Source organism: Salmo trutta, chromosome 14 (genome assembly GCF_901001165.1).
Source record: "Salmo trutta chromosome 14, fSalTru1.1, whole genome shotgun sequence".
Classification (NCBI taxonomy): Eukaryota; Metazoa; Chordata; class Actinopteri; order Salmoniformes; family Salmonidae; genus Salmo; species Salmo trutta.
The window spans coordinates 19,817,301-19,836,928 of record NC_042970.1 but is presented as its reverse complement, the minus strand read 5'-3'; the positions used below and the strand labels follow the sequence as shown (position 1 = coordinate 19,836,928).

General features: G+C 45.0%; 1 protein-coding gene across 4 annotated transcripts in view; it reads right to left on the bottom strand.

Annotated features, from left to right (window-relative positions):
• LOC115207567 (semaphorin-3F) overlaps nt 1-19,628 on the bottom strand; it is a 100,529-nt gene that overhangs the window by 5,182 nt on the left and 75,719 nt on the right. For 2 of the 4 annotated variants that reach the window (XM_029774769.1, XM_029774771.1), the window contains 9 exons: nt 15,326-15,440; nt 7,906-7,975; nt 7,612-7,756; nt 7,126-7,348; nt 5,933-6,021; nt 5,357-5,398; nt 4,594-4,751; nt 3,416-3,483; nt 2,615-2,748 (listed from right to left, as the gene is read on the bottom strand). In XM_029774769.1, the coding sequence (XP_029630629.1) occupies nt 2,615-2,748; nt 3,416-3,483; nt 4,594-4,751; nt 5,357-5,398; nt 5,933-6,021; nt 7,126-7,348; nt 7,612-7,756; nt 7,906-7,975; nt 15,326-15,440 (1,044 nt within the window). Of the gene's footprint in view, nt 1-2,614; nt 2,749-3,415; nt 3,499-4,593; nt 4,752-5,356; nt 5,399-5,932; nt 6,022-7,125; nt 7,349-7,611; nt 7,757-7,905; nt 7,976-15,325; nt 15,441-19,628 lie in introns of all 4 variants that reach the window. The other 2 variants (XM_029774768.1, XM_029774770.1) reach the window with 1 other exon arrangement.

Sequence of the window (19,628 nt, the reverse complement as noted above, 5' to 3'; positions counted from 1 at the left end):
ACATAAATAGACGGACAACAGTAATACAGCAATAGACTGACAACAGTAATACAGCAATAGACTGACAACAGTTATACATAAATAGACAGACAACAGTAATACATAAATAGACTGACAACAGTTATACATAAATAGACAGACAACAGTAATACATCAATAGGCTGACAACAGTAATACATAAATAGACTGACAACAGTAATACATCAATAGACTGACAACAGTAATACATAAATAGACTGACAACAGTAATACATAAATAGACTGACAACAGTACTACATAAATAGACGGACAACAGTAATACAGCAATAGACTGACAACAGTAATACAGCAATAGACTGACAACAGTTATACATAAATAGACAGACTTCGTCAACCATTTTGAAAAGAAGGTTGACGACATCCGATCCTCGTTTGCTAAGTCAAGCGACACCGCTGGTCCTGCTCACACTGCCCTACCCTGTGCTTTGACCTCTTTCTCCCCTCTCTCTCCAGATGAAATCTCGCGTCTTGTGACGGCCGGCCGCCCAACAACCTGCCCACTTGACCCTATCCCCTCCTCTCTTCTCCAGACCATTTCCGGAGACCTTCTCCCCTACCTCACCTCGCTCATCAACTCATCCTTGACCGCTGGCTACGTCCCTTCCGTCTTCAAGAGAGCGAGAGTTGCACCCCTTCTGAAAAAACCTACACTCGATCCCTCCGATGTCAACAACTACAGACCAGTATCCCTTCTTTCTTTTCTCTCCAAAACTCTTGAACGTGCCGTCCTTGGCCAGCTCTCCTGCTATCTCTCTCAGAACGACCTTCTTGATCCTAATCAGTCAGGTTTCAAGACTGGGCATTCAACTGAGACTGCTCTTCTCTGTGTCACGGAGGCTCTCCGCACTGCTAAAGCTAACTCTCTCTCCTCTGCTCTCATCCTTCTAGACCTATCTGCTGCCTTTGATACTGTGAACCATCAGATCCTCCTCTCCACCCTCTCCGAGCTGGGCATCTCCGGCGCGGCCCACGCTTGGATTGCGTCCTACCTGACAGGTCGCTCCTACCAGGTGGCGTGGCGAGAAGCTGTCTCCGCACCACGTGCTCTCACCACTGGTGTCCCCCAGGGCTCTGTTCTAGGCCCTCTCCTATTCTCGCTATACACCAAGTCACTTGGCTCTGTCATATCCTCACACGGTCTCTCCTATCATTGCTATGCAGACGACACACAATTAATCTTCTCCTTTCCCCCTTCTGACAACCAGGTGGCGAATCGCATCTCTGCATGTCTGGCAGACATATCAGTGTGGATGACGGATCACCACCTCAAGCTGAACCTCGGCAAGACGGAGCTGCTCTTCCTCCCGGGGAAGGACTGCCCGTTCCATGATCTCGCCATCACGGTTGACAACTCCCTTGTGTCCTCCTCCCAGAGTGCTAAGAACCTTGGCGTGATCCTGGACAACACCCTGTCGTTCTCCACTAACATCAAGGCGGTGACCCGATCCTGTAGGTTCATGCTCTACAACATTCGCAGAGTACGACCCTGCCTCACACAGGAAGCGGCGCAGGTCCTAATCCAGGCACTTGTCATCTCCCGTCTGGATTACTGCAACTCGCTGTTGGCTGGGCTCCCTGCCTGTACCATCAAACCCCTACAACTCATCCAGAACGCCGCAGCCCGTCTGGTGTTCAACCTTCCCAAGTTCTCTCACGTCACCCCGCTCCTCCGCTCTCTCCACTGGCTTCCAGTTGAAGCTCGCATCCGCTACAAGACCATGGTGCTTGCCTACGGAGCTGTGAGGGGAACGGCACCTCCGTACCTTCAGGCTCTGATCAGGCCCTACACCCAAACAAGGGCACTGCGTTCATCCACCTCTGGCCTGCTCGCCTCCCTACCTCTGAGGAAGCACAGTTCCCGCTCAGCCCAGTCAAAACTGTTCGCCGCTCTGGCACCCCAATGGTGGAACAATCTCCCTCACGATGCCAGGACAGCGGAGTCAATCACCACCTTCCGGAGACACCTGAAACCCCACCTCTTTAAGGAATACCTGGGATAGGATAAAGTAATCCTTCTAACCCCCCCCCCCTTTAAAGGATTTAGATGCACTATTGTAAAGTGTTTGTTCTACTGGATATTATAGGTGAATGCACCAATTTGTAAGTCGCTCTGGATAAGAGCGTCTGCTAAATGACTTAAATGTAAATGTAACAGTAATACATCAATAGGCTGACAACAGTAATACATCAATAGACTGACAACAGTAATACATCAATAGACTGACAAAAGTTATACATCAATAGACTGACAACAGTAATACATCAATAGATTTCAGCTATCAGATGAAACATACAGCAACCTGACAAAGACTCTTCACCATCATTATGTAACAGAATGAGAAATGCTGTCGACAGTGAGGAACATCACGTCCTTCTAGAGAGATTTACCCCTAAACCTATAAACTCCCTGTCAGAGAGGTGATGTATGGTTCAAGTTACCTTAGTTCATGGTATCCCTTAATATGTCTGAGTATAAAGTTCAATTGGGCAGAGAGTATACCTGTAGATCTCAACAGTGTTTTGGGAAGAATACTAGTTTGAGTGATATTGTGTGCATCATAGATGGCTGCTTACCTCTTTACGGCGGTCACTGTTGTCCCTTTGCAGGTGCCACTTGATGGCGGCGTGAGGAGAACGGGCCTGGCACTCCAGGAAGGTGCTGCTACCCTCCACCCCATACTGCACCATCTCCAGGGTGTTCTTATTAGCTGAGATAGAGACACCATGGCAACCATAGATTCAGTATCAAGTCCCACAAAGACCAAAAATCCAAAAGAGCAATGTTTTATTTATATCTATTTGAAGAAAATGCTGGCATGTGGAGCCTCCCGAGATGCGCAGCGGTCTAAGGCATTCTACAGACCCAGGTTCGATCCCAGGCTGTGTCACAAACGGCCGTGACCGGGAGTCCCATACGGCGGTGCACAATTGGCCCAGCATCATCCAGGTTAGGGCAGGGTTTGGCCGGGGGGGCTTTACTTTGCTCATAGCGCTCTAGCGACTCCTTGTGGCTGGCCGGGCGCCTGCAGGCTGACTTAGGTCGTCAGTTGAACGGTGTTTCCTCCGACACATTGGTGCAGCAGGCTTCCGGGTTAAGTGGACAGCTGTTAAGAAGCGAGGTTTGGCGGGTCATGTTTCAGAGGATGCATGACTCGACCTTCACCTCTACCGAGCCCGTTGTGGAGTTGCAGCGATGAGACAAGATCTTAATTGGGTCGCAATTGGATATCACAAAATTGGGGAGAATTTTATACTATATGCTGGCACGTGATAGCATAAATTAAGTCAGTCCTCTCAAAATGAATGAGATGAATTCACCGCTACTGAAAATCTCTAACCCATCCACCCACTGGTACTGGCAAATACTGATCTTACCATTGGAGTTGAAGCCCCTGCACTGCCGGATGGGGTTCCCGTACTTGACGTCCTGCCTCCGGCTGCGTCTAAAGGGGTCAGACCAGTATTCCCGAATAAGAGAAGAGAATAAATTACCAAGCAAATGCAAAGCCATTCAACATTCCACAGAGCCAGTCAACAATCCATACAGCCATAAAACTTTGCATATATTCATTCAACAACCTATAGAGCCAGTTAACAACATATAGAGTCAGTCAACAATCTATAGAGCCATTCAACAACATATAGAGTCAGTCAACAATCTATATAGCCATTCAACAACTTATAGAGCCAGTCAACAATGTATAGAGGCAGTCAACAATCTATAGAGCCAGTCAACAATCTATAGAGTCAGTCAACAATGTATAGAGCCAGTCAACAATCTATAGAGCCAGTCAACAATCTATAGAGTCAGTCAACAATGTATAGAGCCAGTCAACAATCTATAGAGCCAGTCAACAACCTATAGAGCCAGTCAACAATCTATAGAGCCAGTCAACAATCTATGTAGCCAGTCAACAACCTATAGAGCCAGTAAACAATCTATAGAGCCAGTCAACAACCTATAGAGCCAGTAAACAATCTATAGAGCCAGTCAACAACCTATAGAGTCAGTCAACAATGTATAGAGCCAGTCAACAATCTATAGAGCCAGTCAACAATCTATAGAGCCAGTCAACAACCTATAGAGCCAGTAAACAATCTATAGAGCCAGTCAACAATCTATGGAGCCAATCAACAGGCAATGGAGCCAGTCAACAATCTACAGAGCCAGTCAACAATCTACAGAGCCAGTCTACAATCTACAGAACCAGTCACCAATCTACAGAACCAGTCAACAATCTACAGAACCAGTCAACAATCTATAGAGCCAGTCAAAAATCTATAGAGCTAATCAACAATCTATAGAGCCAGCCAATAATGTATAGAGCCAGTCAACAACCTATAGAGCGGTCAACAACCTATAGAGCAGTCAACAATCTATAGAGCCAGTCAACAACCTATAGAGCAGTCAACAACCTATAGAGCAGTCAACAACCTATAGAGCCAGTCAATAATGTATAGAGCCAGTTAACAATGTACAGAGCCAGTCAACAATGTATAGAGCCAGTCAACAATCCATAGATCCATTCTGAGCAGCTCGTGCTGATGCTCACCTCTTTTGCGAGGCGGAGTAGCGGGAGCAGGACTTTCCGTCCCAGGCGCAGTAGGGGTCCCGGGCCAGGCAGCAGTCAGCACATGCCTCCCCGTACACGTCACAGCGGTGGAGGGCCAGGTGGGTAACACCAAGCTCAGAAGACACATAGAGCTGTTGCTGTTAGAGGAGGAAGCCATGGAGGATGTTAGATCACAGCTGGATAAAGTATGGGAATATCCAGCTAATATCACAGAGACAGAGTATCAGTGAACAGAGGATGCAGAGTGGCTTCTATGATGGCTCTCCATTTTTTCAGTGCAGAGGTTTACAGGGGATAAGAATCTATCAAAGCCATAACAATGTAATGTGATAATATAATTTGCTTATTGGAAGAGCTGTGAGCACATTGGGAGAGCTCACCTTTTCTGTATAACTAAGATTTCCATTGTTCTAAGGCAATCTTCAGTTTTTACGATCAGCTGTTATAAAATTGCAACCCTTTCTAAGAATGATGTCATGTCATGTATCCATGGCCAACTATTTTAATCACAGTGAAAGACAAAACTAAAGTTGAATGTATTTTCCATATTTCTCTTTTCATTGTCTAAACCAGACTGCAGGCCTTCTATAAATTATGAAGGGACACATTAGTTCCACAGCTGTATACATGTAGTTCATGGCATTCCTAAATCATTTCCCTTCATTTCATTCAGCTCCTTGGCTCTTTATCCCAGGAAAGATATATAGGTCTATTAGGTAAGGTTTTATACAGACATGCTTACCCTTTTGGACGAGATCTTCATTGTTATAATCGGAGTAGGAACCTGGAATGGGAAGACAATGCATTGATCAGTCTTATAAAGTTATTGAAAATATACATGGGTATAAGCAGAGAGAGAGAGGGAGAGAGAGAGAGGGAGACAGAGAGAGAGCGAGACATAGAGAGAGTCATAGAGAGAGAGAGCGAGAGAAAGAGAAAGACAGAGGGAGAAAGAGAGCGACAGGGAGAGACAGAGAGAAAGACATAGAGAGAGACAGAGAGAGACAGAGAAAGACAGAGAGTGACATAGAGAGGCAAAGAGAGACACGAGAAAGAAAGAGAGAGACATAGAGAGAGAGAGAGAGAGAGAGAGAGACACAGAGACATAAAGAGAGACATAGAGCGACAGGGAGAGACAGAGACAGAGAGACAGAGAGAGACAGAGAGAGAAAATGAGAGAGAGACACAGAGACATAAAGAGAGACATAGAGTGACAGGGAGAGACAGAGACAGAGAGACAGAGACAGAGAGAGACAGAGAGAGAAAATGAGAGAGAGAGAGAGAGGATAGAAAAATAAGAAAGACAGTTAGTGCTCACCTTGAACACCTCTACCTCCTCCAGGACCAGTTCTTCAGTCTGCAGGTCGTCTCTGGGCAACACAATCACCTTCTGAACCGTTCCCCTGTCTGTGGCCCAAGGAAACACCTGAGACTTGAAACTACTACATACCTGTTGTAACCTAACCTTGTCCCCAGACTATTGCGCATAAACGCCTGGTACATCAATGATTCAATTTTGGTCTTAGTGGGAGTGATCTTACTGAGTATTTGTCGTCATTTAATTTTAGCGAACCACACGACTACGAGGCGTGACTCAGTGCTTGTGTTGCGCTAGCGTGATTGGTTGGTAGACTAAGCCGATTAAGCCAATGCGCCGGGAGTTTCGCCCAGTCTTTCTGTATTGGCTAAAGAAGGCCAAGTTTGACGCATTGATCCATCAGACTCTTCGCGCATTTGATCAGAAGTGTCTGGGAAGGAGATTAGTTGTAACCCGACACTACCCTGCCTTGCTGCCAGTTAAACAAACTGCCCTCGCTACATTCCTCTGCTAATGTAAAGGTTAATTCTCACTCCTCATTCCATCAGGCCTTAGCACTACACTACAGTACTCTTCACCACTTTCAGACAGATCTCTCTGTGTTCACCTTTTGTCCTACACATTACACTGACTCTGGGCATAGTGGAGCACGGTGTGCTCATATAAAAAGCCATTAGTCTCCCAGAGACGGAGAGCAGAACAAAGACACACACAAAGGGGATAATGTGCTGCATGTATGGGCTGCATGCACTAGGGGAGTGATGTCACTTCAGCTTTTAAAAAGTTCAAAGAAAGGAGACAAACAGAAAAATCTCTACCGCTGCACGGTACCGGTGGTGAGATTAGTGTGATGGATTTCCTTACTGCAACCCCCCTCCTCCTTTCCCTCTCCTCTCACTCCCCCGCCCTAGAGAACCCAAAAGCTTTTACTTAAAGTGAATGATGAGAAGAATGACCCTATTTATTGGTGAAACATCCATTTTGACAAAAAGGCGTTCAAAAGCTTTGCTCCTGGGGTTAAATGATAGGGAGAAAGACAGCAGGTCCATCTGGCGAGACTGCTTTGGGATTATTTACACATTTCTCCTTTGTTTTACTTTCAGAAGGAAATCTGTTTGGCATCCTTGGACATTGTACAAAGAGTGATGTAGGCCTGCTATATTTCACATGAATATAGACTAGTGAGGACTCACCAGTTCCCAGGAACAGCACTTCATAGTTCCCGTCTGCCGCGGCCACCTGGTCCACAGTGATGGTGGTGAACTCGTACTCCACGTTGGTCCTGACCACCAGGGGGCGCTTGTGTATTGGGTACACAGCGTTGTACATATTGGGGTGGTTCCGCATGAAGTTGATCACCTCGTCTGGGTAGTCTTTGGTAGACTTCATGTTGGGGGTGAACGTTCCACCGGGACACTGTTGTTGAAAATGAAACTAGCATTAAAACATTTGCCTCCCACCACAGAAACATTAACAACCACTTAAATTACTACTAGGGAGATTACAGCATCAAAATGAGAGATTTTAGGACTCTTATAGCAGGAGGACTGTGGATGGGTATGAAGGCTGATGTTTGTGTCCTGCTTGAAAGACAAACGATTTCTATTTGATGTCTAAGTATCTTTTATGCCAGCTTGGTTTGGTATTAACACTCAGGGTCATGGGAGGGTGAGGCTCACCGTCCCAGGCCGAGGATAGGGGATCTTCCCAGTGTAGGCCACCCACTGGTAGTTGGGCCCCTCCTTGTGGGCAAAGGGTCCATTGAAGACCTGGCGGATGTCAGCCATGGAATAGACACAAACTGCTGAGCCCTTGAACACTGAGCTGTATGGAGAGGGACGAGATAGACAGCTCAGTGGGAAAAGAACTGAAATAAACCAAAAAGGAACATAATATGACAATAAAAGTATATTTCAATAATTATTGTTAATATTTTCTAATAAAAGTATGTGAACATAAGTTTGGCCACTCACCCTGAGACAGAGAAGACTCCGTAGATAACAGGATTCTTGGTATCCTGCGTCGGCTGTATGTAAACATCTCCTAAAAGACGGATACACAGAGACAATCAAGTCAGTGCAAAGAGGACAGACTAAAGAAACGTTCCACAGCACACTCCTCATCACCACTAATATTTACACAGCTCCAGTCACTCCATCAAAAGTTAGTCTGTGAAACACCCTTTGCCTTTCACACCTTTCACAAAACCTGAACTCCCATCAGAACAGGCTGAACAGCTCTGCTCTTAGGGATCCAAAGGTGTCAAACAGGATGCGCAAATGTACATGTCTCTCCTCTCCTCGTTCAAACTGCAGGTCAGAGGCATGTCAAGCTTTGTGTTGCTTAAAGAGGTTGTGTGACTGGACCACAGTCATGCAGTGGCTTGATGGAATTGGAGACTAGCAGTTAGGATGGGGTCAAAGCCAAGATGAAAGGAGAAGATGTGGCTAGCCTCCTCCTCCAGGGTTGTACTACTGAATTCCAGTATCCTGCTGTCGGAAACAGGAGGTGTAAGCCCATGGCACATCTCTATAGAGCAACAGGAAATGAACTGAGAGACATCTCCACAGGAAGGACTAGTAGGCCAAGGTGAAGGATGCAGTACTGTCTGTACATACACATTATAGTAAAACACACAAAGAAAAGACCAAGAGCTTCAGAGACCACACCTTTGGAAAGTAACCATTCTATCCATGAGCGGATTCTAAGCCCTAGAGGAAGACGGAATCATACCTCACAAGCCTCTGGGGGTCCCAGCGAGAACTCTACCTAAGATTTGGGCAGTTTGTCTCTCCCCGCTGGCCTGCTCTCTGACTGGCCCACATTCTCCTCTCAAGAGGCCCATCTACCTCACAAAACAGAATTCATGAGTAAGTGGCCAGCTTGCCAGTGTGTAGTAGGGGAATGGCCATTGACCAGAGGATAAAGACACTGCATGTCTACTAGAGGTTGACCGATTAATCGGAATGGCCGATTAATTAGGGCCGTTTCCAAGTTTTCCTAACAATCGGAAATCGGTTTTTTGGACGCCGATTTGGCTGATTTTTTTGGGGTCTTTTTTTTAGACCTTTATTTAACTAGGCAAGTCAGTTAAGAACACATTCTTATTTTCAATGACGGCCTAGGAACGGTGGGTTAACTGCCTTGTTCAGGGGCAGAACAATAGATTTTTACCTTGTCAGCTCGGGGATTCAATCTTGCAACCTTACGGTTAACTAGTCCAACGCTCTAACCACCTGCTTTACATTGCACTCCACGAGGAGCCTGCCTGTTACGTGAATGCAGTAAGAAGCCAAGGTAAGTTGCTAGCTAGCATTAAACTTATCTTATAAAAAACAATCAATCAATCATAATCACTAGTTAACTACACATGGTTGATGATATTACTAGTTTATCTAGCCTGTCCTGCGTTGCATATAATCGCTTATGTACATGTTGCTCCAACCATAAACATCAATGCCTTTCTTAAAATCAATACACAAGTATATATTTTTAAACCTGCATATTTAGTTAATATTGCCTGCGAACATGAATTTCTTTTAACTAGGGAAAATGTGTCACTTCTCTTGCAAACAGTCAGGGTATATGCAGCAGTTTGGGCCGCCTGGCTCGTTGCGAACTGTGAAGAATATTCCTTCCTAACAAAGACAGCCAACTTCGCCAAACGGGGGATGATTTAACAAAAGCGCATTTGCGAAAAAAAGCACAATCATTGCACAACTGTATCTAACCATAAACATCAATGCCTTTCTTAAAATCAATACACAGAAGTACATATTTTTAAACCTGCATATTTAGCTAAAAGAAATCCAGGTTAGCAGGCAATGAAATTGTGTCATTTTGCGTTCATTGCACGCAGAGTCAGAGTATATGCAACAGTTTGGGCCACCTGGCTCGTTGCAAACTAATTTGCCAGAATTTTACGTAATTATGACATAACATTGAAGGTTGTGCAATGTAACAGGAATATTTAGACTTAGGGATGACACCCGTTAGATAAAATACGGAACGGTTCCGTATTTCACTGACAGGAAAAACTTTTTGTTTTCGAGATGATAGTTTCCGGATTCGACCATATTAATGACCTAAGGCTCGTATTTCTGTGTGTTATTATGTTATAATTAAGTCTATGATTTGATAGAGCAGTCTGACTGAGCGATGGTAGGCAGCAGCAGGCTCGTAAGCATTCATTCAAACAGCACTTTCGTGCGTTTGCCAGCAGCCCTTCGCAATGCATTGCGCTGTTTATGACTTCAAGCCTGTCAACTCCCAAGATTTGGCTGGTGTAACCGATGTGAAATGGCTAGCTAGTTAGCGGGTGCGCGCTAATAGTGTTTCAAACGTCACTCGCTCTGAGACTTGGAGTAGTTTTTCCCCTTGCTCTGCATGGGTAACGCTGATTCGAGGGTGGCTGTTGTCGATGTGTTCCTGGTTCGAGCCCAGGTAGGAGCATGGAGAGGGACGGAAGCTATACTGTTACACTGGCAATACTAAAGTGCCTATAAGAACATCCAATAGTCAAAGGTATATGAAATACAAATCGTATAGAGAGAAATAGTCCTATAATTCCTATAATAACTACAACCTAAAACTTCTTACCTGGGAATATTGAAGACTCAATATACTTAAAAGGAACCACCAGCTTTCATATGTTCTCATGTTCTGAGCAAGGAACTTAAACGTTAGCTTTTTTACATGGCACATATTGCACTTTTACTTTCTTCTCCAACACATTGTTTTTGCATTATTTAAACCAAATTGAACATGTTTCATTATTTATTTGAGGCTAAATTGATTTTATTGATGTATTATATTAAGTTAAAATAAGTGTTCATTCAGTATTGTTGTAATTGTCATTATTACAAATAAAAGATTTTCAAAAAAATCGGCCGATTAATCGGTATCGGCTTTTTTCTGGCCCTCCAATGATCGGCATCGGTGTTGAAAAATCATAATCGGTTGGCCTCTAATGTCTACACATACCACGCTGTCAAGAACCTGTGAGAACTCTACAACTTGAATTGAAAACAGTATATGGCATTCAATGGACAATGATCTGACGTATAATACATTCTACAAGTCTTATAGTCACAAATTATTCCTTTTGCGTAGACTGGGCACATTTTTATTCACTAGTATTTGCAATGGGACCTACTAAAAACAATAGTTGTCCGGTTGACATAGTTCTAATTGTATGTACACAACAGAATGACAGTAGAGGTGAGCAGGCCTGGTGAGTCCAGTTGAATGACAGTAGAGGTGAGCAGGCCTGGTGAGTCCAGTTGAATGACAGTAGAGGTGAGCAGGCCTGGTGAGTCCAGTTGAATGACAGTAGAGGTGAGCAGGCCTGGTGAGTCCAGTTGAATGACAGTAGAGGTGAGCAGGCCTGGTGAGTCCAGTTGAATGACAGTAGAGGTGAGCAGGCCTGGTGAGTCCAGTTGAATGACAGAATGGTGTTGCAGGCCTGGTGATTCCAGTTGTATGTGTACGCTCTGAGTGTCATTCAAGGCTCTCTCAGGGGAGAATCTGAGGTTATGATTTCATTCCCATAGCAGAGGATAAGGAGAGGGACTGAAACAGAGCATATGGTCCTTATTCCTCCTTAACCACCTTTAATCTCTAGACACACACATGCATACACATACGTATGCACAGACACACATACGCAAGCACACACACACACACACACACACACACACACACACACACACACACACACACACACACACACACACACACACACACACACACACACACACACACCCTCCTCCAGAGCCCACAGCTGCTCAAGGCAGAATAGCGGAACGGTCATGGGTTACTACAGACACAGAGAGAAGGGCTGTCAGGGTTGTCATATAACAGATGAGCCCCACCAAGACACACAGCTGATCCAGTACAGAAAGGGATGAATCAGATAAACTACATGGCAGTCACAAACAGACAGACAACAGGAGCTATCATTAGCTCAATACATGTACAGCAGTCGGTTGCCCCCCAAAATATTATTATCATAAAGGGGAAAAGCTACTTGATTGGAAATATAAATATTCTGACAAGGCAGAGAAGAGTTTGCAACAGGAAGGCTTGTTGAAGGGATTCTCCGGTACATTTGTATACTTTTGAAAGTAGTCCCTGAAAATTGCGTACATCGTCACTACATGGCCAAAAGTATGTGGGCACCTTCTCATCGAACATCTCATTGCAAAATCATGTGCATTAATATGGAGTTGGTCCCCCTTTGCTGATATAACAGCCTCCAATCTTCTGGGAAGGCTTTCCACTAGATGTTAGAACATTGCTACGGGGACTTGCTTCCATTCAGCATCAAGACCATTAGTGAGGTCGGGCACTGATATTGGGCAATTAGGCCTATCTTGCAGACGGCATTCCAATTCATCCCAAAGGTGTTTTCGATGGGGTTGAGGTCAGGGCTCCGTTGCAGGCCGATCTCGACATACCATTTCTGTATGGACCTTACTTTGTTCACAAGAGCATTGTCATGCTGAAACAGGAAAGGGCCTTCCCCAAACTGTTGCCACAAACTTGTAAGCACAGACTCGTCTAGAATGTCATTGTATGCTGTAGCATTAAGATTTCAATTCACTGAGGGGCCTAAGCCGAACAATGAAAAACAGCCCCAGACCATTATTTGTCTTCCACCAAACTTTACAGTTGGAACTATGCATTCGGGCAGGTAGTGTTCTCCTGGCATGTGCCAAACCCAGATTCGTGATTCATCACTCCAGAGAACGTGTTTCCACTGCTCCAGAGTCCAATGGCGGTGCGCTTTACACCACTTTAGCCAACGCTTGGCATTGCACATGGTGATCTTAGGCTTGTGTGCAGCTGTTGGGCCATAGACATCCATTTCATGAAGCTCCCGACAAACAGTTATTGTGCTGACGTTGCTTCCAAAGGCAGTTTGGAACGCGGTAGTGAGAGTTGTAACCGAGGACAGATGAATTTTACGCACTACGCGCTTCAGCACACGTTCTGTGAGCTTGTGTGGCCTACCACTTCGCAGCTGAGCCATTTTTGTCTAGACCTTTGCACTTCACAATAACAGCACTTACAGTGGAACGAGGCAGCTCTAGCAGGGCAGAAATTTGACAAAAACTGACTTGTTGGAAAGGTGACATCCTATGATGGTGCCACATTGAAAGTCACTGAGCTCTTCAGCCAATGTTTGTCTATGGAGATTGCATGGCTGTGTGCTCGATTTTATATACTTGTTAGCAACGGGTGTGGCTGCAATAGCCAAATACACTAATTTGAAGGGATGTCTACATAGTGTACGTACAGATATGTGCACCACGTCATTGCTCTCTTTTCGGTCTGGTGTGGGTGCATGATGTGCCTCTTGCTAGCTGTCACTCATATGGAGAGAGGCTAAAGCTCATTGGCTGAACTCGAATTGCTATGGGGCTAACCAACGTGGGGGAAAGTGTAGGGAAAATGGCGCAGCACAGGTTCTAGAAAAACAGTTGCTTTCAAACTCGGGATTCCGTGGCTAATTGAGGTAAGACAGTAATTCTGCTCATAGGTTATTTATGTATGAACTACACATTGACACACGAAGCCCAAATCAAGAGGTTTAAAAAATAGTTAGTAGTAGCCACATTTCTGGAGCATGTCTTTAATCAGAGCTACGAATGGAACTGAAACGGCCCTTTCCTCTTTTCTAAGGCAATAAAAACTCAGTCTACACATTTTTTGTTTCCTCAGAAAGAATGTATTTCTGCTGGAGCTTTGCCTGATATCGCTCTCTTTCCAACTGTAAAAACCCTCTGAGTCTCTGGCGTCCCTCAGTAACAGCAGTCACACATAATACTGCTCCCAAACAACAAGGCCTAAAGCTGGGCTGGAAGGCTCATCACCGTTTTCAATAATGACCCCAATGTCCTCTTTACTTTACTACAACACTAATAGAGAGAGGGGTTAATGTAAGTTCATCTGTTCTCTTTATCCAGGTACTTTTGCAACCAGTCCCAGCTTGCTGCAAAGTTCTTCTTACATCAAGGTAGGCTAAACCCAAATACTTCGGTGGCATGTATGTTTTAGAGATACTCAGAGTACATATTATCTAGAAGGTACATAGATCTTGTTGTCTTGTATTACTGGAGTAATCCTACCATCCTTATTCTCCCCTGTCTACACCACAACCTGAGGACAAATTTAGACCAGCCATTATAAACCAGCAGTAAACTGGAACCTTGGCATGGAGCTCACCTATACCCAGTTAACACATGCCCTTTCTGGGGGTACAGTACCTGCCAGGGGTGAGCTGTGCCCACTGGCATCAGGTTTGTCTGACGTATGGGATGCATGGATGTACTGTAATGACAGCTGAGCTAAGTGTCTCCTGTTCATTAGGAGACTGCAGCAGCCTGTGCCTTTACACACGTCCACCTTTATTAAAGCAATATCCTGAACCGTGCAGGTGAACCAGCGCCACCTCTCCACTCTCCCCTAAATCCAGTGTGCACGGCATGTCTATGTCAACAATGAGTCGACTAATAAAGACACAAAGTCATTTATAACCGCAGAGTGAGTACGGTGCTTGCGGTTTGGATATCCTTTCATTTACTTGGGTGAAATGGTTACCATTAACAAAAAAAGCCTTACCATTGTGCCATAGTGTTCAGGTAAGTCCAAGACTAATGCACATGCGAGCAGAATTACTCAACCATAACCTAAAAGCAGAGGTCAAATAGAAAGTCACACAAGCTTTTTATTGCTGAGGTTAGGGCTTGAGTAACTGTAGACTCCGTCACAGAACCATCAGAACCCTCATCATTCCAACGCTCTATTTGGAAGCAGTGAGACAGAGAGAGAGAAAGACATGGTAATGGACCTGACATTCCTGCCTGGCTACCTGATCTGTCTGCCACGAGGCAGCAAGCCCCTCATATCCAGTAAATTACAGGAGGGGAGAGCACCTCTTAATGCACAGCCAGGAAAAAGAAGCCTTTTGTTTGAGACATCTTGAAGGAAAATAATAAGTACACTACCGGAGTGTGTGCAATTCCCATTACAGCATGCCGTATGGGCCACAGGAGGATCGAGTGTAATGGAAGAGGCTGCCATATGGGACAGGGACTGGGCTGTGTGCAGTGCCGTCAGGCCCTGGGCAGGTGGTGGTATGCAGAGATAAAACTGGTCTGAGATCAGGCTGGGTGGATAGTGCAAGCAGGATTATAAAGGACAGGCAACACCAACTAGTTCCTCTAGCTGGTCTGGAGTCAGTTCCATCATAATTTGTGGTCTCTATTTGACACAGTATTAATACCAATGGGAAACCTCAAGACATGCCACAGGCTGTCTGGTTCCTCGCTCCTCACGTTAATGTGGATAACAGGTGACACCATAGCAAGGGAAGGGAGGAGAACTCACGGAGCTCGTCGAAGTGTGTCTCGATCCCGTCGGCCCCCGGCACTGAACAGATGAGCCGAGCCTTCAGGAAAGTGCTCCACTTGTTGACCAGACAGCAGTGTCCACCGTCATCATTCTGCAGGGAGAAGAAGAGGGAGAGGGAGAGGGAGAGGGAGCGAGACGGGGAAGGGGGGGGACGGATAAGAGGAGGGAGAGGGAAAGAGGGAGAGAGGGAGAAGCAGCGGGAGAGAGAGGGAGAAGCAGAGGGATAGAAAGGGGGGGAGAGGACGAGAAGCGGAGGGAGAGGGGGAGAGAGAGGGAGAAGCGGAGGGAGAGGGATAGAGAGAGGGAGAAGCAGTGGGAGAGTGGGGGGAGGGGAGAGAGAGGGAGAAGCGGAGATAGAGGAAGAGGGGGAGAGAGAGGGAGGGAGAAGCAGAGGGAGAGAGAGAGGGAGAAGCGGAGTGAGAGAGAGAGGGGGAGAGAGAGGGAGAAGCAGCGGGAGAGAGAGGGGGAAAGAGAGGGAGAGGGAGAAGTGAAGGGAGAGAATGAGGGAGAAGTGAAGGGAGAGGGAGAAGAGGAGAGAGAGGGAGAAGTGGAGGGAGAGAGAAAGGGAGAAGTGGAGGGAGAGAGAGAGAGGGAGGGAGAAGGGGAGAGAGGGGGAGAAGCGGAGGGAGAGAGAGGGGGAGAGAGAGGGACAAAACATGGTCTTCGTCACACACACACTCACATCCTCCCACCAAAAATAAACACAGGTGGAGTCTCCCACACACATTGTACATATTTAAAAAAGCAGCCCGGTTTGGAGAGCGAGCTGGCGAATCGTTGAAACTGGTTAGTTGTGAGGAGATGAGATGGTAAACACTGTCTCCTTTTATTTACAGCCAAATTGTAGCCCAGTGAGGGAGAGCCAAACCCAGTAGATGTGATTTAGAGGCTTTCTCCTCCTTAACCAACACATTCTCCTTAAAGCACATTCCACTTTTATGGGGAAACTACACTGCCAGGTCATATATAAATAAATATTGCTCTAACAAATTGTTTTCACCACATATATCATTGTAATGCCCACATGATGGTTGTAGGCCTGTACATACGGCACACGACAGTCTACACATATTTATATGTAATAAGTCCCTAACTGGGATTTGAAATTGTTTTCATATATTTTGTGTTACATTTTTTGAGCAATTACGCTGTACATTTGTTCATATATTTGGGTACTAGGAGTGTGTAGAGACAATAAATTGAACAGCATTAAGAGTATCCAGATATGTATAGAAGTGAAAAAGAGGGGACCAGTGAATGACAGAACAGTATCACTGGGGACCAGTGAATGATAGAACAGTATCACTGGGGACCAGTGAATGATAGAACAGTATCACTGGGGACCAGTGAATGATAGAACAGTATCACTGGGGACCAGTGAATGATAGAACAGTATCACTGGGGACCAGTGAATGATAGAACAGTATCACTGGGGACCAGTGAATGATAGAACAGTATCACTGGGGACCAGTGAATGATAGAACAGTATCACTGGGGACCAGTGAATGATAGAACAGTATCACTGGGGACCAGTGAATGATAGAACAGTATCACTGGGGACCAGTGAATGATAGAACAGTATCACTGGGGACGAGTGAATGATAGAACAGTATCACTGGGGACGAGTGAATGATAGAACAGTATCACTGGGGACCAGTGAATGATAGAACAGTATCACTGGGGACCAGTGAATGATAGAACAGTATCACTGGGGACCAGTGAATGATAGAACAGTATCACTGGGGACCAGTGAATGACAGAACAGTATCACTGGGGACCAGTGAATGATAGAACAGTATCACTGGGGACCAGTGAATGATAGAACAGTATCACTGGGGACCAGTGAATGATAGAACAGTATCACTGGGGACCAGTGAATGATAGAACAGTATCACTGGGGACGAGTGAATGATAGAACAGTATCACTGGGGACGAGTGAATGATAGAACAGTATCACTGGGGACGAGTGAATGATAGAACAGTATCACTGGGGACCAGTGAATGATAGAACAGTATCACTGGGGACCAGTGAATGATAGAACAGTATCACTGGGGACCAGTGAATGACAGAACAGTATCACTGGGGACCAGTGAATGATAGAACAGTATCACTGGGGACCAGTGAATGATAGAACAGTATAGAGTGTAGAACCCACTGAGAGGGGGATGGGTGTTTGTGTGCAGGGTCACTATCTGATCCACTCAAATAAACAGTTGTGAGCAGCTAAAGATCTGACACATGCGCGCACATGCAAGCACACACCCACGGTGACTAACTGAATAAACACTATGCTCTCCATGTTTGTAAGCAAAGCCCAGAAAGATGCATCCTAAACTCCAAGTTGACCCTACAGGGACAAACACATTCCCTGTTATTTATTTTTGCTGATCGTCTCAATTTGCAGCTCTGGGGGAGAAGGTCAGGGAAATTACCACACGCTGTCTCAAACTCAACTCTGGACCTCAAAGCTAGATCCACTGCATTTTTTCATTGTTTCCCTCTAACCAGGGACTGATTTAGACCTGGGACACCAGGTGTGTGCAATTAATAATCAGGTAGAACATTAAACCAGCAGGCTCTGGACCTCATAGGGTAAGAGTTGAATACCCCTGTAACTAGAGGATACTGCTGTAGAAGGAAGGGCTGCTGGACTGGTTTAGTGGATCTGGCTTTTACCATGCTGTTCTGTTACCTGAATAGCTAATATACTACATCCTTTAATAAGTTTTAAGACTACCAGTCGGGAGGTCAGAGGATCATAGGGTCATATGTCAGGGTCACATCTGAAGGATAGAGACATGTATTGTACACATGGAGGTTAAATATACATGGAGGTTAGATACACATGGAGGTTAAATACACATGGAGGTTAAATACAGATGGAGGTTAAATACACATGGAGGTTAACCTGTTGGGGATAGGGGGCACTATTTGCACGGCCGGATAAAAAACTTACCCGATTTAATCTGGTTACTACTCCTGCCCAGTAACTAGAATATGCATATAATTGTTTGATTTGGATAGACAACACCCTAAAGTTTCTAAAACACATTGAATGGTGTCTGTGAGTATAACAGAACTCCTTTGGCAGGCCAAAACCTGAGAAGATTCCAAACAGGAAGCGCCCTCTCTGACCATTTCTTGGCCTTCTTGATCATCTCTATCCAAAACAGGGGATCTCTGGCATAACGTGACATTTTCTAACGCTCCCATAGGCTCTCAGAAGGCGCCAGAACGTTGAATGATGACTTTGCAGGCCATGGCTGAAAAACAGTAGCGCATTTGGATAGTGGTCGATCTGAGAACAATGAGACTGGGGCGCTCGTGCACGAGACTCCACCATGTTTACATTTTCAGTCTTTGAACAAAAACAGGGTTTCCCGGTCGGAATATTATCGCTTTTTTACGAGAAAAATCGCATAAAAATTGATTTTAAACAGCGTTTGACATGCTTCGAAGTACGGTAATGGAATATTTTGAATTCTTTTGTCACGAAACGCGCCGGGCGCGTCACCCTTCTTTACCCTTCGGATAGTGTCTTGAACGCACGAACAAAACGCCGCTATTTGGATATAACTATGGATTATTTGGAACCTGGGAGTGCATTCTGACGAAGAACAGCAAAGGTAATCCAATTTTTCTTATAGTAAATCTGAGTTTGGTGAGGGCCAAACTTGGTGGGTGTCAAAATAGCTAGCCTGTGATGGCAGGGCTATCTACTCAGAATATTGCAAAATGTGCTTTCACCGAAAAGCTATTTTAAAATCGGACATAGCAATTGCATAAAGGAGTTCTGTATCTATAATTCTTAAAATAATTGTTATGTTTTTTGTGAACGTTTATCGTGAGTAATTTAGTAAATTCACCGGAAGTGTTCGGTGGGAATGCTAGTCACATGCTAGTCACATGCTAATGTAAAAAGCTGTTTTTTGATATAAATATGAACTTGATTGAACAAAACATGCATGTATTGTATAACACAATGTCCTAGGTGTGTCATCTGATGAAGATCATCAAAGGTTAGTGCTGCATTTAGCTGTGGTTTTGGTTTTTGTGACATATGCTAGCTTGAAAAATGGGTGTCTGATTATTTCTGGCTGGGTACTCTGCTGACATAATCTAATGTTTTGCTTTCGTTGTAAAGCCTTTTTGAAATCGGACAGTGTGGTTAGATTAACGAGAGTCTTGTCTTTAAAATGGTGTAAAATAGTCATATGTTTGAGAAATTGAAGTAATAGCATTTCTAAGCTATTTGAATATCGCGCCACGGGATTCCAC